Raw genomic sequence first — 17,799 nt, 5'->3', positions numbered from 1 at the left:
AGCCTGTGGGGGGAAGGTCCTGGTGGCTGGGGAGAAGTGGGTCCTGTCCCATAAGGGGGTGCCTCTGGCAGGGGCAGGCAGGATGACTTCAGGCTCTGCCTTGCAGATTGGCTCTTACTTTGGGGCCTCCCTCTGCACTGTGGATGTGGATGGAGATGGCAGCTCTGACCTTGTCCTCATCGGGGCTCCCCATTACTACAAGCCGACCCGGGGGGGCCAGGTGTCTGTGTGCCCCTTGCCCCAGGGGGTGAGTGTCTGATGAGAGCTGGGCTGGGTGAGGCCTGGGTGTGGGGTGGAGGGATTGCCTGGGTTGGGACCTGACACTGGTTTTGTTCTGCAGAGGGCTAAGTGGCAGTGTGAGGTCATTCTCTGTGGGGAGCAGGGCCACCCGTGGGGCCGCTTTGGGGCAGCCCTGACAGTGCTGGGGGATGTGAATGGGGACAAGCTGACAGACGTGGCCATCGGGGCCCCAGGAGAGCAGGAGAGCCGGGGTGCTGTCTACCTATTTCATGGAACCTCAGGACTGGGCATCAACCCCTCCCACAGACAGGTGAGACCCCTGTCTGCAGCCTCTCCCAGTTCCATCTCCTTTTCTATGTCTCAGATTTGCCTGATGCCCTGTCTTGTCACTGACCTTAACAGTAGCCATGCTTCTTTTAGGGGTTTAGTGCCCTGAATGTCACCAGGCCCAGCTAAGTGCAAAGTATCTCTCCTTTCTCCTTTGGCTCCAAACAGACTTCAGTGTGTGGGCAGCTTAGTGGTTAAGAGATTGCAGGGCCTGGGTCAAATGCCTGTCCAGCCATGTCAGCTGTGTGGCCTTAGGCAAGTGACTGATTTAGCCTCTGAGAGCCTTAGTTTCCTTCTATGAAACATTAAATGAAGGAGCTCTATGTCTGGGGTCCCTGGGGTCTCACTATGCTTGCTTTCCATTCCTGCCCTCTCATCTCTCCTTTTCAATTTTTCCATTCAGATCTGCTTTCACTGCAGTTTCCTTTCCAAATCTTTCTTCTCAAACCTTTCAGATGCCCTCCCCTTGACTTCCGCTTTTCCTTTTCCTCTCTGGCCAGCGGATCGCAGGCTCCCGGCTCTCTCCCACACTCCAGTATTTTGGGCAGTCACTGAGTGGGGGTCAGGACCTCACCCAGGATGGACTGGTGGACCTGGCTGTGGGGGCCCGGGGACAGGTGCTGCTGCTCAGGTGACAACTCCTCACATCCCACCCTTGCCCACTGTGTGTCCATTCAACAAGCTTCCCCCTCCCTTGTCCTCCTCTCCGGGGCCAGAGTCAGGTCCTCAGCCCCTGTGTGCACCCTCAGGAGTCGGCCAGTGCTGAATGTGGGGGTGGCTATGAGATTCATGCCCTCGGAGGTGGCAAAGGCTGTGTACCAGTGCTGGGGAGACATGCCATCCACCCTGGAAGCTGCGAGTGCCACAGTCTGTCTCTCTATCCACAAAAGCTCACTGGACCAACTAGGTGAGTTCTTCCCAGTGGACCCAGCACCTTATCCCCCTTGAGGCCCCCAACCCTATCCTCAGGAGGAAATGAGCCCAGGGATCCAGATACCACTTGCATATCCACTCACCTGCCAGTGTTGGAAACCCCGGGTCCCTTCTCTTCCCCTCTCCCCACACCCAGGCCAATAGGCTCTAAGTCCAGGATACAATCTGGAATCTTCCCACTTCTCTCCACCCGCTCCAGCCACTGCCTACCTTGAAGCCACCACTTCTCTTTCCTACCTATACTTTGAGCTATTTCCATGTCTGTTCTTGCAGCCTGCCATCCTTTCTCCGTAGAGAAACTAGAGGGATCGGTCCTAAAACACAAATCTGGTCTCCTCACTTGCCTGCTTAACCACCCCGCAACCTCTCCTTTCTTCCATTTATAAAGACCAAAATCCTTCTCTACAATGCCCTTGCTGACTTTGCTCCTCCCCGCCCTTCCAACCTCACCTCATCGCACTCTCCCTTTATGTAAATGTGCCATCCTCCCTCTCCCTTCTGGTCTTAGCCATTGTTCTCATGGTCTGGGACTTCCCCCCCCCCCCATTCTTCACCAACCTTTGCTCATCCTCCAGGTTGGGGCTTAGACAAGGCCCACCCAGGAAGGCATTTCTGAGCCCAGGTCTGAATTAGCAAGCCCTCCTTGGTACTACTGAGGATCCCACCATTGGGTTGATTGTGCTGGGGGATTATGGCCTGCATGCTCGTCTCTCTTCCTAGACGGAGAGCTTTATGACAGCAGGGACCATATTTCTCTATCTTCTTCTCCACACATATCCTAGCACCTGATACAGCTCATGGCCCATAGGAAGTGCTCAGCAAATGTTTGTTGCATAAATAAACAAAAGCAGAACATTTGAGGTTCTCTTGGACTTTTCATCTTCTGTTCCTCCCTTCTGCTTCAGGTGATGTCCAAAGCTCCATCAGGTATGATCTGGCATTGGACCCAGGCCGTCTGATTTCTCGTGCCATTTTTGATGAGACCAAGAACAGGACTTTGACTCGAAGAAAAACCCTGGGGATGGGAGATTACTGTGAAACCATTAAGCTGCTTTTACCAGTAAGGACTTCGGGTTCTGGGAAAGGGAGGGGGAGAAGGAGCCCAAGGTGAGCCTCTGGCACCTCTGCTCCCTGTTGAGTGAGGGGAAGAGGGTGGGGATATTGGGGCTGGAGAGAGGAAAGTTGAGGCCAGAGAACCTGACTCCACAGCTAGGACAGAATGCTGTCCCAACAGCAGGGAATGGATGTAGTTGAGCAGAAGGGCCAGTGGTGGAAAGTAACGAGAAGGGTAGTGGGTTCTTGAAAGCCCATTCTCCCTCAGGACTGTGTGGAGGATGTGGTGAATCCCATCATCCTACGCCTCAACTTCTCCTTGGTGGGGGAGCCCATCCCCTCATCTCAGAACCTTCGCCCTGTGCTGGCTGTGGGCTCACAGGACCTCTTCACTGCTTCTGTGAGTCTTCCAATGAAATCCCAGGGATGTACTGATTTTCACTGTGTCTCTGTGTCTTAAGAACCTATTGTGGTTCTCAACTTTCCATCAACCACATTAAGTCCATAATGCCTCCACCCAGTTACCAAGGCCCTGCCTAGCTTGGACTCTTACACACATCCCAGATGGTCACCACTTTACCTCAACATAAACTCTCTGATTCTCATTCTCCAAATCCTTCCCAATGTCTGTCATTCCTTCCTCTGTTTCTTTGTCCATGTTGTAGTTCCTACTTGGAAAACATTTCCTTCTCTCCACCTCAAAGATCCTTTCTAGTTCTCTAAGCCCCAGTCTCATCTTCCCCCCTTTTGGAAATCATATTCAGCATCTCTCTCTTCTTCTCTGGCTTCCTATTACATCATAGTGATACCAAATATTACATGACTGGAATCATAGCAATCGGCATCTACTTTTGTGGCTCTCTGGGAATTGTGGGTTCTGTGAGTACAAGAGCCATGTCTAATTCACCTGTAGTTTCCACTTTTCCTAACTCCTCACCCAACCCAGAACCTGTCCCTTATTGACACTTGATAATGTTTGTCGAATAATTGTTCCAATGTGAGTTGGATTTAACTCCTCAACTAAACTTTATGCTCCTTGAAGCCAAGGATCTTATCATTCTGCCCCTCCCTTACTGCCCCACTTCTTGACAGTGTCTAGGACAGTGTTGGTGTGGGGTGGGTGCTCAGTAATATTCAATAATGAGCACTCAAGATGAGCGCTCCTAATGAGGGGAATGGAGAAAGATTAAGACATGGATGGGAAGAGAATTTACTGTTTTTCTGCAGCTCCCTTTTGAGAAGAACTGTGGACAAGATCACCTCTGTGAAGGGGACCTGAGTATCAATCTCAGCTTCTCAGGGTGAGCTCTAACTCCTTTCATTTCTAGACACTTAAGCTTTTGGGTCTCTCATCCGCATGGGATGAGAAATGCTTATGTTTCCCTTTGGCTCTCCTTCTAACAAAGAAATTAAATTTTGATTGGAATGTTATCAGTTCATGAGTTCCCACATTCCTGCCCCTACCCTTGATCCAATTCCAACCTATTTCCAGCAGAGTCTCTTTTTCAGTTTTGTCCTTCCTCCTCCAGCCTGCAGACCCTGGTGGTAGGGAGCTCCCTGGAGCTTAATGTGACAGTGACTCTGTGGAATGAGGGTGAGGATTCCTATGGTACTGTGATCCACTTCTACTACCCAGCAGGGCTGTCCTACCGACGAGTGCTAGGAACCCAGGTAAATAGCTTCCTTGTTCTCTAATGGCCTCTTCCCTGCCCTGGGTTATAGTAGGTTCTTTTAATTCTTTTATGATGACATGTAAGCACAGATACACACAATTCTGAAGGGGAGAGAGAGAGAGAGAGAGAGGTGCATAAAGCAGATGTATAGTTTAATGGATAATATTAAACAGATAGCATATAGCGTCCAGGTCAAGAAATAATACACTGCTAGCACCCCCAGAAGTTCTCCCTCCATGTTCATTTCCTCATCAAAACCTCACTCTCTCCCCAAGGTAACCAGTATTCTAACTTCGTGATAATCAATTCCTTGTATATTTTATGGTTTTACCACCCATGAGCACATCCTTAGAAAAAACTGTTGAGTTTTGTCAATATTTGAAATTTATAGAAACATGTTATATGTTCTTTTGTATATTTATTCATTTCTTCAGCATATGTTTGTGAAATTCATCCATGTTGTTGCTTCTGGATGTAGAACATTTTTATTGTATATAAAATCCCTTTGTATGACCATACCACAATTTATTTACCCATTTCACATTTTAAAAAAATGTTTTTATTTAATTTCCAGGTACTTAACATATAGTGTCATATTGGTTTCAGGAGGTAATTCATCCCGTACTTATAACACCCAGTGCTCATCACAAGTCCCTCCTTAATATCCATCACCCATTTAGCCCATCCTCTGTCCACCTCCCCTCCAGGAACCCTCAGTGTGTTCTCTATAGTTGAGTCTCTTATGGTTTGCCTCCCTCTCTTTTTTTCCCTTCCCTTATGTTCATCTGTTTTGTTTCTTAATTCCACATGTGAGTGAAATCATATGGCATTTATCATTGACTGACTGACTTATTTCACTTAGCATAATACCTTTGCAAATGGCAAGATTTCATTATTTTTGATGGTGGAGTAATGTTCCATTGTATATGTATACCACATCTTCCTTATCCATTCATTACTCAATGGACATTGGGGCTCTTTCCATAGTTAGGCTTTTGAATTTAATGCTGCTATAAACATTGGGGTGCATGTGCCTCTTTTAATCACTATTTTTGTGTTCTTTGGGTAAATGCCTCTAGTGCAATTGCTGAGTCATAGGGTAGTTCTATTTCCTAACTTTTCAAGGAAGCTCCATACTGTTCTCCAGAGTGGCTGCACCAGTTTGCATTCCCACCAACAGTGTAGGAGGGTTCCCCTTTCTCTGCATCATTGCCAACACCTGTTGTTTCTTGTGTTGTTAATGTTAGCCGTTCTGACAGGTATGAGGTGATATCTCAATGTAGTTTTGATTTGTATTTCCCTGATGATGAGTGATGATGAGGATGTTTTCATGTGTCTGTTAGCCATCTTTATGTCTTCTTTGGAAAAATGTCTGTTCCTGTCTTCTGCCCATTTCTTAACGGGATTATTTATTTTTTGGTTGTTAAATTTGGTAAGTTCTTCTAGAACTAATGATGTAATGTATGGGGATTAACATAAGAATAAAAAAAATGTGCAAAAAAAAAATTTGGTAAGTTCTTTATAGATTTTGGTTACTAACACTTTATATGTCATTTTCAAATATCCTCTCCCATACCATTGGTTACCTTTTTGTCTTGTTGATTGTTTTCTTCATTGTGCAGAAACTTTTCATCTTGATGAAGTCCCAAAAGTTCACTTTGGTTTTGTTTCCCTTGCCCCCAGAGATGTGTCTTGTAAGAAGTTGCTACAGCCGAGGTCAAATAGGTTCCTGCCTGTATTCTTCTCTAGGATTTTGATGGTTTCCTGTCTCACATTTAGGTCTTTATTCCATTTTGAATTTATTTTTTTGTATGTTGTATGAAAGTGGTCCAGTTTCATTCTTCTGCCTGTGGCTGTCCAATTTTCCCAACACCATTTGTTAAAGAGACTGTCTTTTTTCCATTGGATTTTCTTTTCTGTTTTATCAAGGATTAGTTGACCATATAGTTGTGGGTCCATTTCTGGGCTTTCTTTTCTGTTTCATTGATCTATGTGTCTATTTTAGTGCCAGGATCATACTGTCTTGATAACTACAGCTTTGTAATATAGCTTGAAGTCTGGATTGTGATGCCTCCAGCTTTTCTCTTCTTCAAGATTGCTTTGGCTATTTGGGGTCTTTTCTGGTTCCATACAAATTTTAGGTTTGTTTGTTCTAGCTCTGTGAAGAATGCTGGTGGTATTTTGATAAGGATTGCATTTTTGTGTAGATTGCTTTGGGGAGTATGGACATTTTAACAATATTTTTATTCCAACCCATGAGCATGAAATATTTTTCCCTTTCTTTGTGTCCTCTTCAATTTTTTTCATCAGTGCTCAGTTTTTGCAGAGTATAGATCCCTTACCTCTTTGGTTAACTTTATTTGTAGGTATCTTTTGGTTTTTCGTGCAATTTTAAATGGGATCAATTTCTTGATTTCTCACTCTGCTGCTTCATTATTGGTGTATAGAAATGCAACAGAGGTGGGGCAGGGGATGGGGTAACTAGGTGATGGACATTAAAGACGGCATGTGATATGATGAGCACTTGGTGATATACTCGACTAATGAATATTGAACATTATATCAAAAACTAATGATGTACTATACCTTGGCTAATTGAATCTTAATAAATAAAAATAAAATAAAACAAAACAATAAAAAATGCAACAGATTTATGTACATTGATTTTATATCCTGTGACTTTGCTGAATTTGTGTATCTGTTCCAGTAACTTTTTTGTGGAGTCTTTTGGATTTTTACATAGCATATCATATCCTCTGTGAATAGTGAAAGCTTGACTTCTTGCAATTTGGATGCCTTTTATTTATTTTTGTTGTTTGATTATTGAGGCTAGGACTCCAGTACTATGTTAAACAACAATGGTGTGAGTGGACATCTACCACACTACAACTCGTGATCATTTGAGTTGTTCCCTGATTTTGGCCATGACTATTCTTGAGCATGTATATTGGTGCACCTACGCATAATATTTGCAAGGTATTCGCCACATATGGCATTGCTGGATCTTAGGTTTCTGTATCTTCAAGTATAATAATTTGCACATCCATCAGCAGATTATTAGAGTTCCTGTGACTTTCTATCCACTGCAACACTTGGCATTGTCAGACTTTTAAATTTTTGTCCATCTGGTGATATTTCCTTATAGTTTTAATTTGAATTTCCTTACAGGTTTAATTTGCATTTCTTTAATAAATTTGAACAACCTTTCATCTATTTCCTGGTCATTTTAATTTCTTCTTTTGGGAAGTGCCTGTGCAAATTTTTTTCTTATTCTTCTATTGAGTTGTCCATACTTTTATTTTCTTTTAACTTTTTATTTGAAATCAATTTAGTTCACATATATTGTATTATTAGTTTCAGGGATATAATTTAGAGATTCATCAGTTGCATATTACACCTATATTACATCAAGTTCCCTCCTTAATGCACATCACCTAATTACCCCATCCCCCCACCCACATACTTTTCTTAATTGTAAGAGTTCTTTAATATTCTGGTTATCAGACTTTTCCAGTTATATGTGTTCAGATATATTTTCCAGTCCTATTGCATGTCTCTTCAGGCTCTTTAGAGTGTCTTTTAATAAGCCAAATGTGTTCATTTGATTGTGGTTGATTTTTACCAAAACTTCCTATATGTTTAGTGTTTTATGTGCTGATCATGTTTAAGAAATACTTCCCTACTCCAAGGTTATGAAGATATTCCCCTTTATTACCTTTTAAGAGCTTAATAATTTTGCTTTTTCACCTGAAATCTTTAATCCAGTTGGAATCTATTGTAATTATGGAGTGAGGTAGGGATTCAATGTTTTTTGTTTTTCTGTTTGCTTGATTTTTTTTGTATGGGCCAGTTTTCCTAGGATTATTTATTGAAAAGTCTGTCCTTTCTCCCACTGCTCCACAATGCCACCAATGTTATATATCAAGCCCATATATGCACATGGGTAACATTTTTGAATTAGTTTTCCTCCCCTGGAAGCCACCCCATCAGCGCCCACTCCGCTTGGCATGTGAGGGAGTGCCCACTGGGAACAAGGGCCTGAAGAGCAGCAGCTGTAACATCAACCATCCCATCTTCCAAGAGGACACCAAGGTGAGTGCCTCCCCCCAGATCCTCATCACTCTCCACCCTTGTCACGACCCATTTCTTTCCCTTACTCCTCCATGACCTTCCTTATTCCCATTCCTTCTTTCTTCTTCTCTCAGGGCACCTTCATAGTCACATTTGATGTCTCCTACAAGGCCACCCTGGGCAACAAGTTGCTTCTGAAGGCCAATGCAAGCAGGTGAGGCGAGGTGTATCCCTCACTCTTTCATCTCATGCCCCAGCCAGAGATTTCTCTCCTGGATTCCTTCCCAATGAGGCTCCCCTCCCTCTCTCTCTCTCTCCCTCTCTCTCTAGTGAGAATAATAAGCCTACAACCAACAAGACCACCTTTCATCTGGAGCTCCCAGTGAGATATGCTGTCTACATGGTGATCAGCAGGTCTGGACCTTTGACTCTTCTATAATCCTAGTACCTCCCCTTGAAGCCCAGGATCTTTGAAGGATAGGTATCTGAACTAGCCCTCTAATTCCTCACATGGGAATACTTGTGCCCAGTCATATATTTATGCCATAATAACATACACGATATACTTCTTGCTTCTTCTCTGATGAACTGACCTACTGGTGGGACACACACACTTTGCCACCACTCTGCACTCCTCCCTCTCTCTCCAAGGTGCAGGCCTCCTTAAACATGAAGCCAATTCTATTCTTCATGCAAATATGAGTGTGTTGAAGTGAAACTAACTAGATTAAGATTGAGGCTTTTATGAGCTCTCTGAGCTCTCTGTGTGGTTTGTCACCACACAGAGGAAAGAAAAGGTCAAGGTTTCACAAAACAAAGAGGAGGCCAGAGATGTGACAAACTGCTGGGAAAGTCTCTACGAGTCCAAGGCTGTGGCAGGCCACAGGAAAGTCAAGTGCAGGGCTGTTGCTCTCAGTTCGGAAGGTGGGTGGTGGAGCAGGGGCAGGCCAGGCTGGAAGCAGGGCAAGGAGACCCACATAACCTGGCTAAACTCCAGAGGTGTAGGGAGGTGGTCAAAAGCTTATAATATTGCCATGGGACAGAGTTTGCTACTGTTGTTGCTGCTGATGACACACGAATTTTTAGGGGAACTAGGGAGGGAGGATCAAACAGTGTCATTGCCCTTCCAAACTCCATGTATGAAAATAGTGGAACTTATATTAAGAGCTTACAGTTATATATACTTATGATATGCCAGGCATTTAAAAAGTACTTTACATGTATTTACATTCATTTAATCCTTCTAAAAACTCTGTGATTTAGTTATTGTTAAACCCCCTTTTCTACCAACAAAGAAATCAAGAGGTTGTTCCTCTCAGTCAGCTGCTAAGTGGCAGAACCAGGACTCAAAGTCAGATGGTCTGGCTCTAGAGGTTGTGCTCATGCCCATACACTGCTATGCCATTCCAAGGATTGGGGAAGCCGAGTGATTTACTCAAATTTGAAAAGAGAGTTAGAACTGGAAGATTTTAAGGTGAGAAAACTGAAGCATAGAAAGGGTTGGAGTGAGGAACATAAAGGCTAGCACAGTAAGGGAAAAAAAATAAATTCTAACATTTATATCATTGCTGCAGACTTCATCACAACTCTGTCACAGGCATGATCATTAGCATCCTCATTTTATACAGGAAGAATCCACAGAGGTTAAGTAACTTACCTTAAGTTACTTGGGTAGAAAGTGGTAGACTGAAATGTGAACCCAGATGGTCTGGCTCCAAGCCTGTGTTGTTAATCATCACACTGACAGTCACATCTGTGGGAAACTGTGGGGGGCCCATGGAGTTTCTGTATGGCTGCCCTGGCTTCTGTACACTAGGTGCTGGTGAAATGTGCAGCACCCCTGCTTGTTTGCTTGATTCCACTGAGACCTTAGATGTTAACTCTGGGAAGGCAGGGATTATGGTTTGGTAACTGTTGAATCCCCGGAGCCAAGCACACAGCCAGGTATAGGGTAAATTCTTACTGAAGGAGGCAATGCATAGATGGATGGATGGATGGATGGATGGATGGGTGGATGGATGGAAAGCCACCTGAAGCCTGGTGAACATTTATGTCCACTCCAGGGGCTTGTGTTCATGCACCATCCTTCCTCACATTTACTTAACTGCCCCAGGATAGCCACATCTCTTTTCTTCACTCCATCATGGAGGGGCTTGCACTGCATTTTTTCCCGGGTGATCCAACCATGATTTCCTCGAATCCCTTTAGGCTTATTTGTTCTGGCAACAGCCTCTGCAAGCATTGCTGGAGGCCAACAATATACCTAGTAAAGGAGAAAGCCGTGTGAACACCTTTTTCCCATGGGAAAAATGTGTAAATGTTATGAGAGGTAATGTTTAATTTGCGCCTTTAAGTAAAAATTTCCAAAAGGGGAGTGGTAAGGATGTTCCAAGCAAAAGAAAACTTGAACAAAGCTATGGGGATGTGAAAGAGCCAGGGTATCCAAGGACAAGCTAGCAGTTCTGGGTGACTGGGGCAAATGTTATAGAGAGGAGCTGAAGCTGAGGCTGCAGAAGCATGTGGGGATCATAACTATTTCACGGGATCATCTGCCAGGAGGCCCAATAGAGCCCTTAGCAGCAGACCGGGGCACAACTGAGGATGGCTCCAGGGCTGTTTCTCACCAACAAGCCCTCTCTCTCCAGGAAGGAAGAGTCTACCAAGTACTTCAACTTTTCAACTTCTGATGAGAAGAGCAAGAAAGAAGCTGAGCATCGTTATCGTGTGAGAAGCCAGGGAGCATCCATATCTTCCCTCCCATGGTGCTGCTAATGTTGGGAGCTGGTGGGAGAGAGAAAGAGGAGCTGAGGGCTAGATCCAGGAAAGAAGTAGGATTTGGGATGCTCCCAGGACCACAATAATGTTCTGTCTCAATTTTCTGCAGGTGAATAACCTGAGTCAGCGAGATGTGGCCATCAGCATTAATTTCTGGGTTCCTATCCTGCTGAATGGTGTGGCTGTGTGGGATGTGGCTGTAGTGGCCCCTTCACAGGTATCTGCTTGCCTTTCTAACTCTCCAGAGTCTGATCCTACAGTGCCTCACACCCTCTTACCAGTGAAATGTTGATCATTCTGTGGCTATTTCTCTCTCTCACTAGAGTCTCCCCTGTGTGTCAGAGAGGGAACCTCCCCAGCATCCTGGCTTCCTGACCCAGATTCCAGGGAGTCTTGTACTGGTGAGAAAGACCCTGGATTCCCATTGCAGGACCAGCTGCCTATTGGGGGATATAGGGAAATGCACTTGCTAGGTTGGAGATCTATATATATGACCTATAATTGCTCATCTATTTCCCCCCCCCAAACCTGATGGACTTCATTTTCTCCTGTGGTTCTTGCCTAAGTTAAGACCCTCCTCAACTTCATTCCTCCCCTGTCCCTAGAACTGCTCCATTGCTGACTGCCTGAGGTTCCGCTGTGACCTCCCCTCCTTTGGCATCCAGGAGGAACTTGACTTCATCCTGAAGGGCAAACTCAACTTTGGCTGGGTCAGCCAGGTGTGTAGGCCCAACAGCAGAGTCCCTCCCCTGGATTTGGGTGGTACCAGATGTGTCTGTGCCCATCCTCAAGCCAGGAGATTTCTCAAACTCTGAGCCTCTTCCTAGGATATTTCCCCAGCTCTGTCCCTGTGTATTTCAGACATTGCAGAAGAAGGTATTGGTGATGACTGTGGCTGAAATCACATTCAATAGATCTGTGTATTCCCAGCTTCCAGGACAGGAGGCATTCTTGAGAGCTCAGGTGGGGACTATGTGGTAGGAGTGGCCAGGCTGGTAAGAGGGATCCTAATGCTAAATCTTTGGTGCTGTGTGGGAGGCTCAGAAGCCTAGAGGAAGGCAGGATGAAGGCCCCTCAGCAGGAGAGTTGTCCCTAAGTCCATAAGTGTTTCTGTATCTCACCCCTTGAGCAAAGGAAGGAGGGGAGGCCCTTAAAGGTTGGGGAACCTGGGAAGAGTCTGGAACAACAAGGAGTCTGATACTTTCTCATGCACAAATCAGACGGCGATGGTGCTTGAAGCGTATGAGGTCTATGATCCTATTCCCCTCATCGTGGGAAGCTCTGTGGGAGGACTGCTGCTCTTGGCTCTCATCACAGCCATCCTATACAAGGTGAGTGTCTTCATCCCACTCTCAACACTACCAGTATCTAACCCAAGCCCTTCCAGAGACAGGATGGTATAGTGGGAAGAACTCAGACAATGGAATCAGACAGGCCTGTGTGTACATTTTGGCTCTATTCTGCTCACTCTTTAATGTCAGGCAAATTGCTCAACTTCTCTGAGCTTGTCTCCTCATTTTTGAAATGACAGTAATGCCTACATTACAGAGTAGCTGAAGTGAGACAGACATGAAGCCAGGCTATGTGTGTAGGCCTGCCTATGAATTTATGCTTTTCTACTATAGCTTTTATGCATAACTGCTGTGCTTGCACACAGTAAATAATACATGATAGCTGTAATTCATATAAGTGTTCTGGCACACAAATATGAGTCAGCTTATTTCTCTTCTCGTCTTCTCTCTCAGCTTCTTCCTACTCCCAACTCTCTTCCCTGCCCTCTTACCCAGCTCTTCTGATTTACTTCCCTTCACAGCTTGGCTTCTTCCAACGTCAGTACAAAGAAATGCTGGACAACAAACCTGAAGACACTGCCACATTCAGTCAGGAGGATGTCAGCTGTGAGGCCCCAAATTTGCCTTTGTCCTAATAATTCACTTTTCTGTTTGTCTCTACCTCCATGGACTGGTCTTGCCTTTGCCTACAAATCTACGTCCATGGGAAAAATTTCTGTATAGCTCTGGACTGGTCTGAGCAACTTATCAAGTGCTAAGCCAACTTCTCAAGGCATTGAAAGGTTTTTATATTTTAACATATTTGTCAGTTCTTCAGTAATGACTCACTTTTTACAGAAGCAAACATGAAGCCAGCATGAATTTTCATATATATAAAGAATTGCCACATTAAATGAGGATGTTTATAACACATTCTTCTTGTATGAAAGAGCTCTAATTCAGGGACCTGAGTCCTGTTCTAGGAAGAGTTGGGGGAACCTGCTTGTGGGCCTAGAAAACATTCTCTCACTTTTTCAGGTGACTGAGGCTGATAATCTTTTCTTAATGGTGCTATGAATAATATTAGGGGAGAAGCCAAAGGAAGAACTCTAGTGTGTGTTGCTCATGGGGCTCAGCACAGGCTTCAGGCTCCTTGTTAATGGTAAATGAGCAGAATGTCCTAGGAGGGGAATGAAATGTCCTGAACATGTTTGAACCAATATCCCCCTTGAATGAGGTCCCCAAAGACTGGGAGAGCCAGGCTTCCAAAAAGGAGCATCTGATTTCCCAGACAATACAGAAGACCCATTAAATGTGGTCATAGAGAATGGCTGAAATATTCCAAATCCAAAATTAGGTCATGAAGCCTCACACATAGGGCTGTAGGTCCTCTGTTTGAAATCAAGGTTGTCTCCAGAAAACCAGAATTCACAAATATTGTCAGTGTGTCAGGCAAAAAGTTGTCTGCAGCCCTGAGTTCCCAGGGGACTTCTGAGGAGGGCCTCATTTAAGTCATTTAATCTCTGAGAATCTCAATTCCTCCTCTAGAGAATGGGAACTAAAATTATATCTTGCTCCCAGAGATACTGTGAGGATTCAGTGTTATGTGAAAGACCTTTACAGCCTAGAGCCCTAATTATTAATAGGTGAGGGAAAAGGAGTAGGGATGAAGATCTCCTACCTAGTCATCAAGGACATTCCCTCGAGCACCTCCCATATCATGGCCTTGGGAAGAGCAAGCAGAGCACAGACTGCACTGTGTGCCTGCGCCCAGTAGAGCTCTTCGGTCCCCACCCCACCCCCACGGTCCCCAGGGAGGCTGCAGACACACAGCTTCCACACCTTTATTGCACCTGGTGGCATCTGCCTGGGCCTCAGGGCTGTTCATAGCCAGTGGGCAGAGGGTTGACATGGGGATTGTGGAAAAGGGTGTGGTTACCGTCTCCCCAGGAGTAGGGCTGTGAAGAAAGGGAGAGAGGATTGTCAGCGTGGTCTGGGCCTGGGGGTTCCAAGCCCCCCCTCCCGCAACCTTTGCCCTTCTGATCCTCACTCCCGCCCTGGGGGCAGAGGCCTCAGGCCAACGTACCTTGGTGCGGATACGGAGGTGGTGATAGGGGATAAACTTGGGGCGTTCATGGTGGCCCGCGTGGAGCCAGGAGTTGAGGGTGCAGAGGGCCACGCTGGGCAGCGCCAGCACAAAGGTCAGGAGGCGCCAGGTGCTGGCTGCAGAAGGAGGGGATAAGCAGAGATGAAAGAGAAGTGGGGAGGCCAGGGCCTCTGAAGGTCAGAGTGGGAGGGTTGGTCAGTGGGGGTGTTGTCAGACCCTGGAAGGCCACACAGGCAGGAGAGGGGTACAGGTAGGCAAGCCACAGGGTCAGGTCCCAGCCCCACTCACCTCCTGCCCCTCCATGGTCTCTCTTTGCTGCACTTGCCAAGCCCCGACTCAAGGACTTCAGAGGCAGAGCCATTGCGGTGGGTGAGAGAAGCTGGAAACTGCACCGTCCTTTCGCTCTCCTTCACCGAGGCCTAGATTCTCCTCCCCTCTTTTTGAGCCAATCACCTGTTGAGTCTGTAACATGGGTGGCTATTTTTAGGGGTTTTCTATATTTAAAATGAGGCCTTACTGCCATGAGGTCCTTCTCTCCGGACAGCTGCTGTTTGGTACCTCTTATTTTGGTAAGGGACACTTAAAAAAACCAATGTGCCATTCTTTTTATAGTTGCAGGGAACTATTTCCTTCAATACTCTATTCCCAGTGGCTGGCACACAGTAGGTCTTTAATAACTATTTGTAGAATGAATTAAGTGTCCTTTTGAATCTCAGTTTTTTCATCTGTACAATGTATAACAATTTATACCTTAAATGGGTAGTTTATGAAATTTAAGTAAAGTAAGAGGAATATGCCAGCTTAGTGTCTGGCATGAAACAGTAGCTCAGTATATGTATTAGTTACAGTTCTTTGCAAAGAACATAACTCACTCTAATTGGTTTTAAAAAGATAAGCAATTCAAAATCAGGTAGCTCAAAGTGTCTCTGGTATGGCCAGAGAAGCCAATAATCTGTGCAGCCAGAAGCAAGCTAATCTATGGGCCAGCTGCCATGAGACACCACCACAATTTGCACTGCTGGACTCCAGATACCAAAAACTTCACCCATGCTGCTCTGGAAAGCCAGATTCTTCTACCCTAACATCCTTCTTCATGAAGCTTGCATCCTTGAGTTGATGTTTTCTGAATCAGAGAATCATGTGTGCCCCAGTTGACAATAGCTAGGTTATTGTCTATGCTCTAGCTTCAAGAAAGGCTGGGAAATTGAGTTCTGCCTTCTACATTAAGGAGGCAGGAATTCTATCTTGGGGAAAATCCCCAAGTATAAGAAAAGCATTCAAAAGATACTGGGTAGCCACAGACTTGACAAGTGTCTACTGCTAAGTATATTATTCAATCTGAAAAATCTGACTACTTGGAGGAAAAAGAAGAAAGCCTAGGGAGACCTGTATAAGCCCTTTATCAAAGTAGGTCACTAGAAAGCTACAAGATAGTGCAGGGCTAATTCCTGGCCTGGTGCACTGTTCTGTCCTCTGCACTAGCACAGAACCTGGCATGAAATAGTTGTTCTAAAAATATGTTTTTATTGAATGCTTCAACCATGTTACATTAGTTAACCCTATATAAATGCCTTTGCAGAACCATAATCCAACAGGATGCCTCCATCTTTGATCAGGACTGATTTAACTAATATGAATTTAATATATAAAAGAAAAATGAATTTTTGTACTTAATCTGAATATATAAAAGAAAAATGAAAAAGGTACATTTTTAGGAAGGGGCTGCTCCATAACTATTCCTCCTGTTGGTTTGAAACTGAACACTAGCTTCTACTTAACTTTCTGAAGCTTTTTTTAAAGTAACCTTGTTGAACAGTCAAATGTTATATAATGCTTCTAAATTATTCCAGAGCCCTCACTGAGCTATAATGGAATTCTTCCTATGATTGATATTTCCCAGTTGGGGTTTGGACTTGCTGCTAAGAAGATGGGCCTTATTCCAGTTAAAGGTACATGGCATCTCCCTCCACATACAGTCCCCTCAGCTTATGATTACAGCTTTTGGAGAAAGCAAATGACCAAGGGTGTTTTTACTTGAAAACATTCTAAAGGACCCAAATAAATGAAATCATGAATGAAAGAGGAGGGATCACAACCAACACCAAAGAAACACAAACAATTATAAGAACATATTATGAGCAACTATATGCCAGCAAATTAGACAATCTGGAAGAAATGGATGCATTCTTAGAGATGTATCAACTACTAAAACTGAACCAGGAAGAAATAGAAAACCTGAACAGACCCATAACCACAAACAAAATCGAAGCAGTGATCAAAAATCTCCCAACAAACAAGAGTCCAGGGCCAGATGGCTTCCCAGGGAAATTCTACCAAACATTTAAAGAAGAATTAATGCCTATTCTTCTGAAACTGTTCCAAAAAATAGAAATGGAAGGAAAACTTCCAAACCCATTCTATGAAACCAGCATTTCCTTGATCCCAAAACCAGACAAAGACCCCATCAAAAGGAGAATTACAGACTAATATCCCTGATGAACATGGATGCAAAAATTCTCACCAAAATACTAGCCAATAGGATCCAACAGGATTAATCACCACAAACAAGTGGGATTTATTCCTGGGCTGCAAGGTTGGTTTAACATCTACAAATCAATCAATGTGATAGAATACACTAATAAAAGAAAGAACAAGAACGCTATGATCCTCTCAATAGATGCAGAAAAAGCATTTGACAAAGTACAGCATAGTTTCTTGGGATGGGACTACTCTTCACAGTGTAGGGATAGAGGGTACATACCTCAATATCATAAAAGCCATATATGAAAAACCCACAGTGAATATCATTCTCAATGGGGAAAAACTGAGAGATTTTCCCCTAAGGTCAGGAAGATGGCAGGGATGTCCACTATCACCACTGCTATCCAACATAGTACTAGAAGTCCTAGCCACAGCAATCAGACAACAAAAAGAAATGAAAGGCATCTGAATCAGCAAAGAAGAAGTCAAACTCTCACTCTCTGCAGATGATATGATACTTTATGTGGAAAACCCAAAAGACTCCACCCCAAAACTGCTAGAACTCATACAGGAATTCAGTCAAGTGGCAGGATATAAAATTAATGCACATAAATCAGTTGCATTTCTATACACCAACAAGACAGAAGAAAGAGAAATTAAGGAGTTAATCCCACTTACAATTGCACCCAAAACCATAGATACCTAGGAATCTATCTAACCAAAGAGGCAAAGAATCTGTACTTAGAAAACTATAGAATACTCATGAAAGAAATTGAGGGAGACACAAAGAAATGGAAAAACTTTCCGTGCTCATGGAGTAGAAGAAAAAATATTGTGAAAATGTCTATGCTACCTAGAGCAATCTACA

At 44.3% G+C, this 17,799-nt stretch overlaps 3 protein-coding genes across 3 annotated transcripts in view; 1 reads left to right on the top strand and 2 right to left on the bottom strand.

The window, feature by feature from the left end:
• ITGAD (integrin subunit alpha D) overlaps positions 1-13,384 on the top strand; it is a 28,297-nt gene extending 14,913 nt beyond the window's left edge. The window contains exons 13-30 of the mRNA XM_081819659.1: positions 107-247; positions 341-550; positions 1,068-1,198; positions 1,317-1,474; positions 2,406-2,560; positions 2,822-2,953; positions 3,781-3,854; positions 4,083-4,224; positions 8,205-8,318; positions 8,432-8,511; positions 8,628-8,711; positions 10,943-11,021; positions 11,182-11,289; positions 11,396-11,473; positions 11,678-11,791; positions 11,934-12,035; positions 12,293-12,403; positions 12,886-13,384. Coding sequence (XP_081675785.1) covers positions 107-247; positions 341-550; positions 1,068-1,198; positions 1,317-1,474; positions 2,406-2,560; positions 2,822-2,953; positions 3,781-3,854; positions 4,083-4,224; positions 8,205-8,318; positions 8,432-8,511; positions 8,628-8,711; positions 10,943-11,021; positions 11,182-11,289; positions 11,396-11,473; positions 11,678-11,791; positions 11,934-12,035; positions 12,293-12,403; positions 12,886-12,999 — 2,127 coding nt within the window. The 3' untranslated portion in view covers positions 13,000-13,384. The remainder of the gene's footprint in view (positions 1-106; positions 248-340; positions 551-1,067; positions 1,199-1,316; positions 1,475-2,405; positions 2,561-2,821; positions 2,954-3,780; positions 3,855-4,082; positions 4,225-8,204; positions 8,319-8,431; positions 8,512-8,627; positions 8,712-10,942; positions 11,022-11,181; positions 11,290-11,395; positions 11,474-11,677; positions 11,792-11,933; positions 12,036-12,292; positions 12,404-12,885) is intronic.
• A 787-nt stretch (positions 13,385-14,171) lies between these two features.
• On the bottom strand, positions 14,172-14,869 carry COX6A2 (cytochrome c oxidase subunit 6A2). Its single transcript, XM_006729862.2, has 3 exons — positions 14,739-14,869; positions 14,430-14,566; positions 14,172-14,301 (listed from the first exon to the last, which is right to left on the bottom strand). The coding sequence occupies exons 1-3, from the start codon at positions 14,809-14,811 to the stop codon at positions 14,218-14,220; spliced, it is 294 nt and encodes a 97-aa protein (XP_006729925.1). The 5' UTR covers positions 14,812-14,869; the 3' UTR covers positions 14,172-14,217.
• Positions 14,870-15,491: 622 nt separating this feature from the next.
• The window catches only part of SEPTIN14 (septin-14), a 27,295-nt gene continuing 24,987 nt past the window's right edge, over positions 15,492-17,799 (bottom strand). Inside the window, exon 6 of the mRNA XM_081818866.1 lies at positions 15,492-15,573. Within this exon, the coding sequence (XP_081674992.1) occupies positions 15,492-15,573 (82 nt within the window). The remainder of the gene's footprint in view (positions 15,574-17,799) is intronic.

This window comes from Leptonychotes weddellii, chromosome 5 (assembly GCF_054177405.1).
Source record: "Leptonychotes weddellii isolate Sample4059 chromosome 5, ASM5417740v2, whole genome shotgun sequence".
In the NCBI taxonomy this organism is placed as follows: Eukaryota; Metazoa; Chordata; class Mammalia; order Carnivora; family Phocidae; genus Leptonychotes; species Leptonychotes weddellii.
The sequence above is the reverse complement of the archived record's forward strand: the minus strand, read 5'-3'. Positions and strand labels throughout refer to the sequence as shown.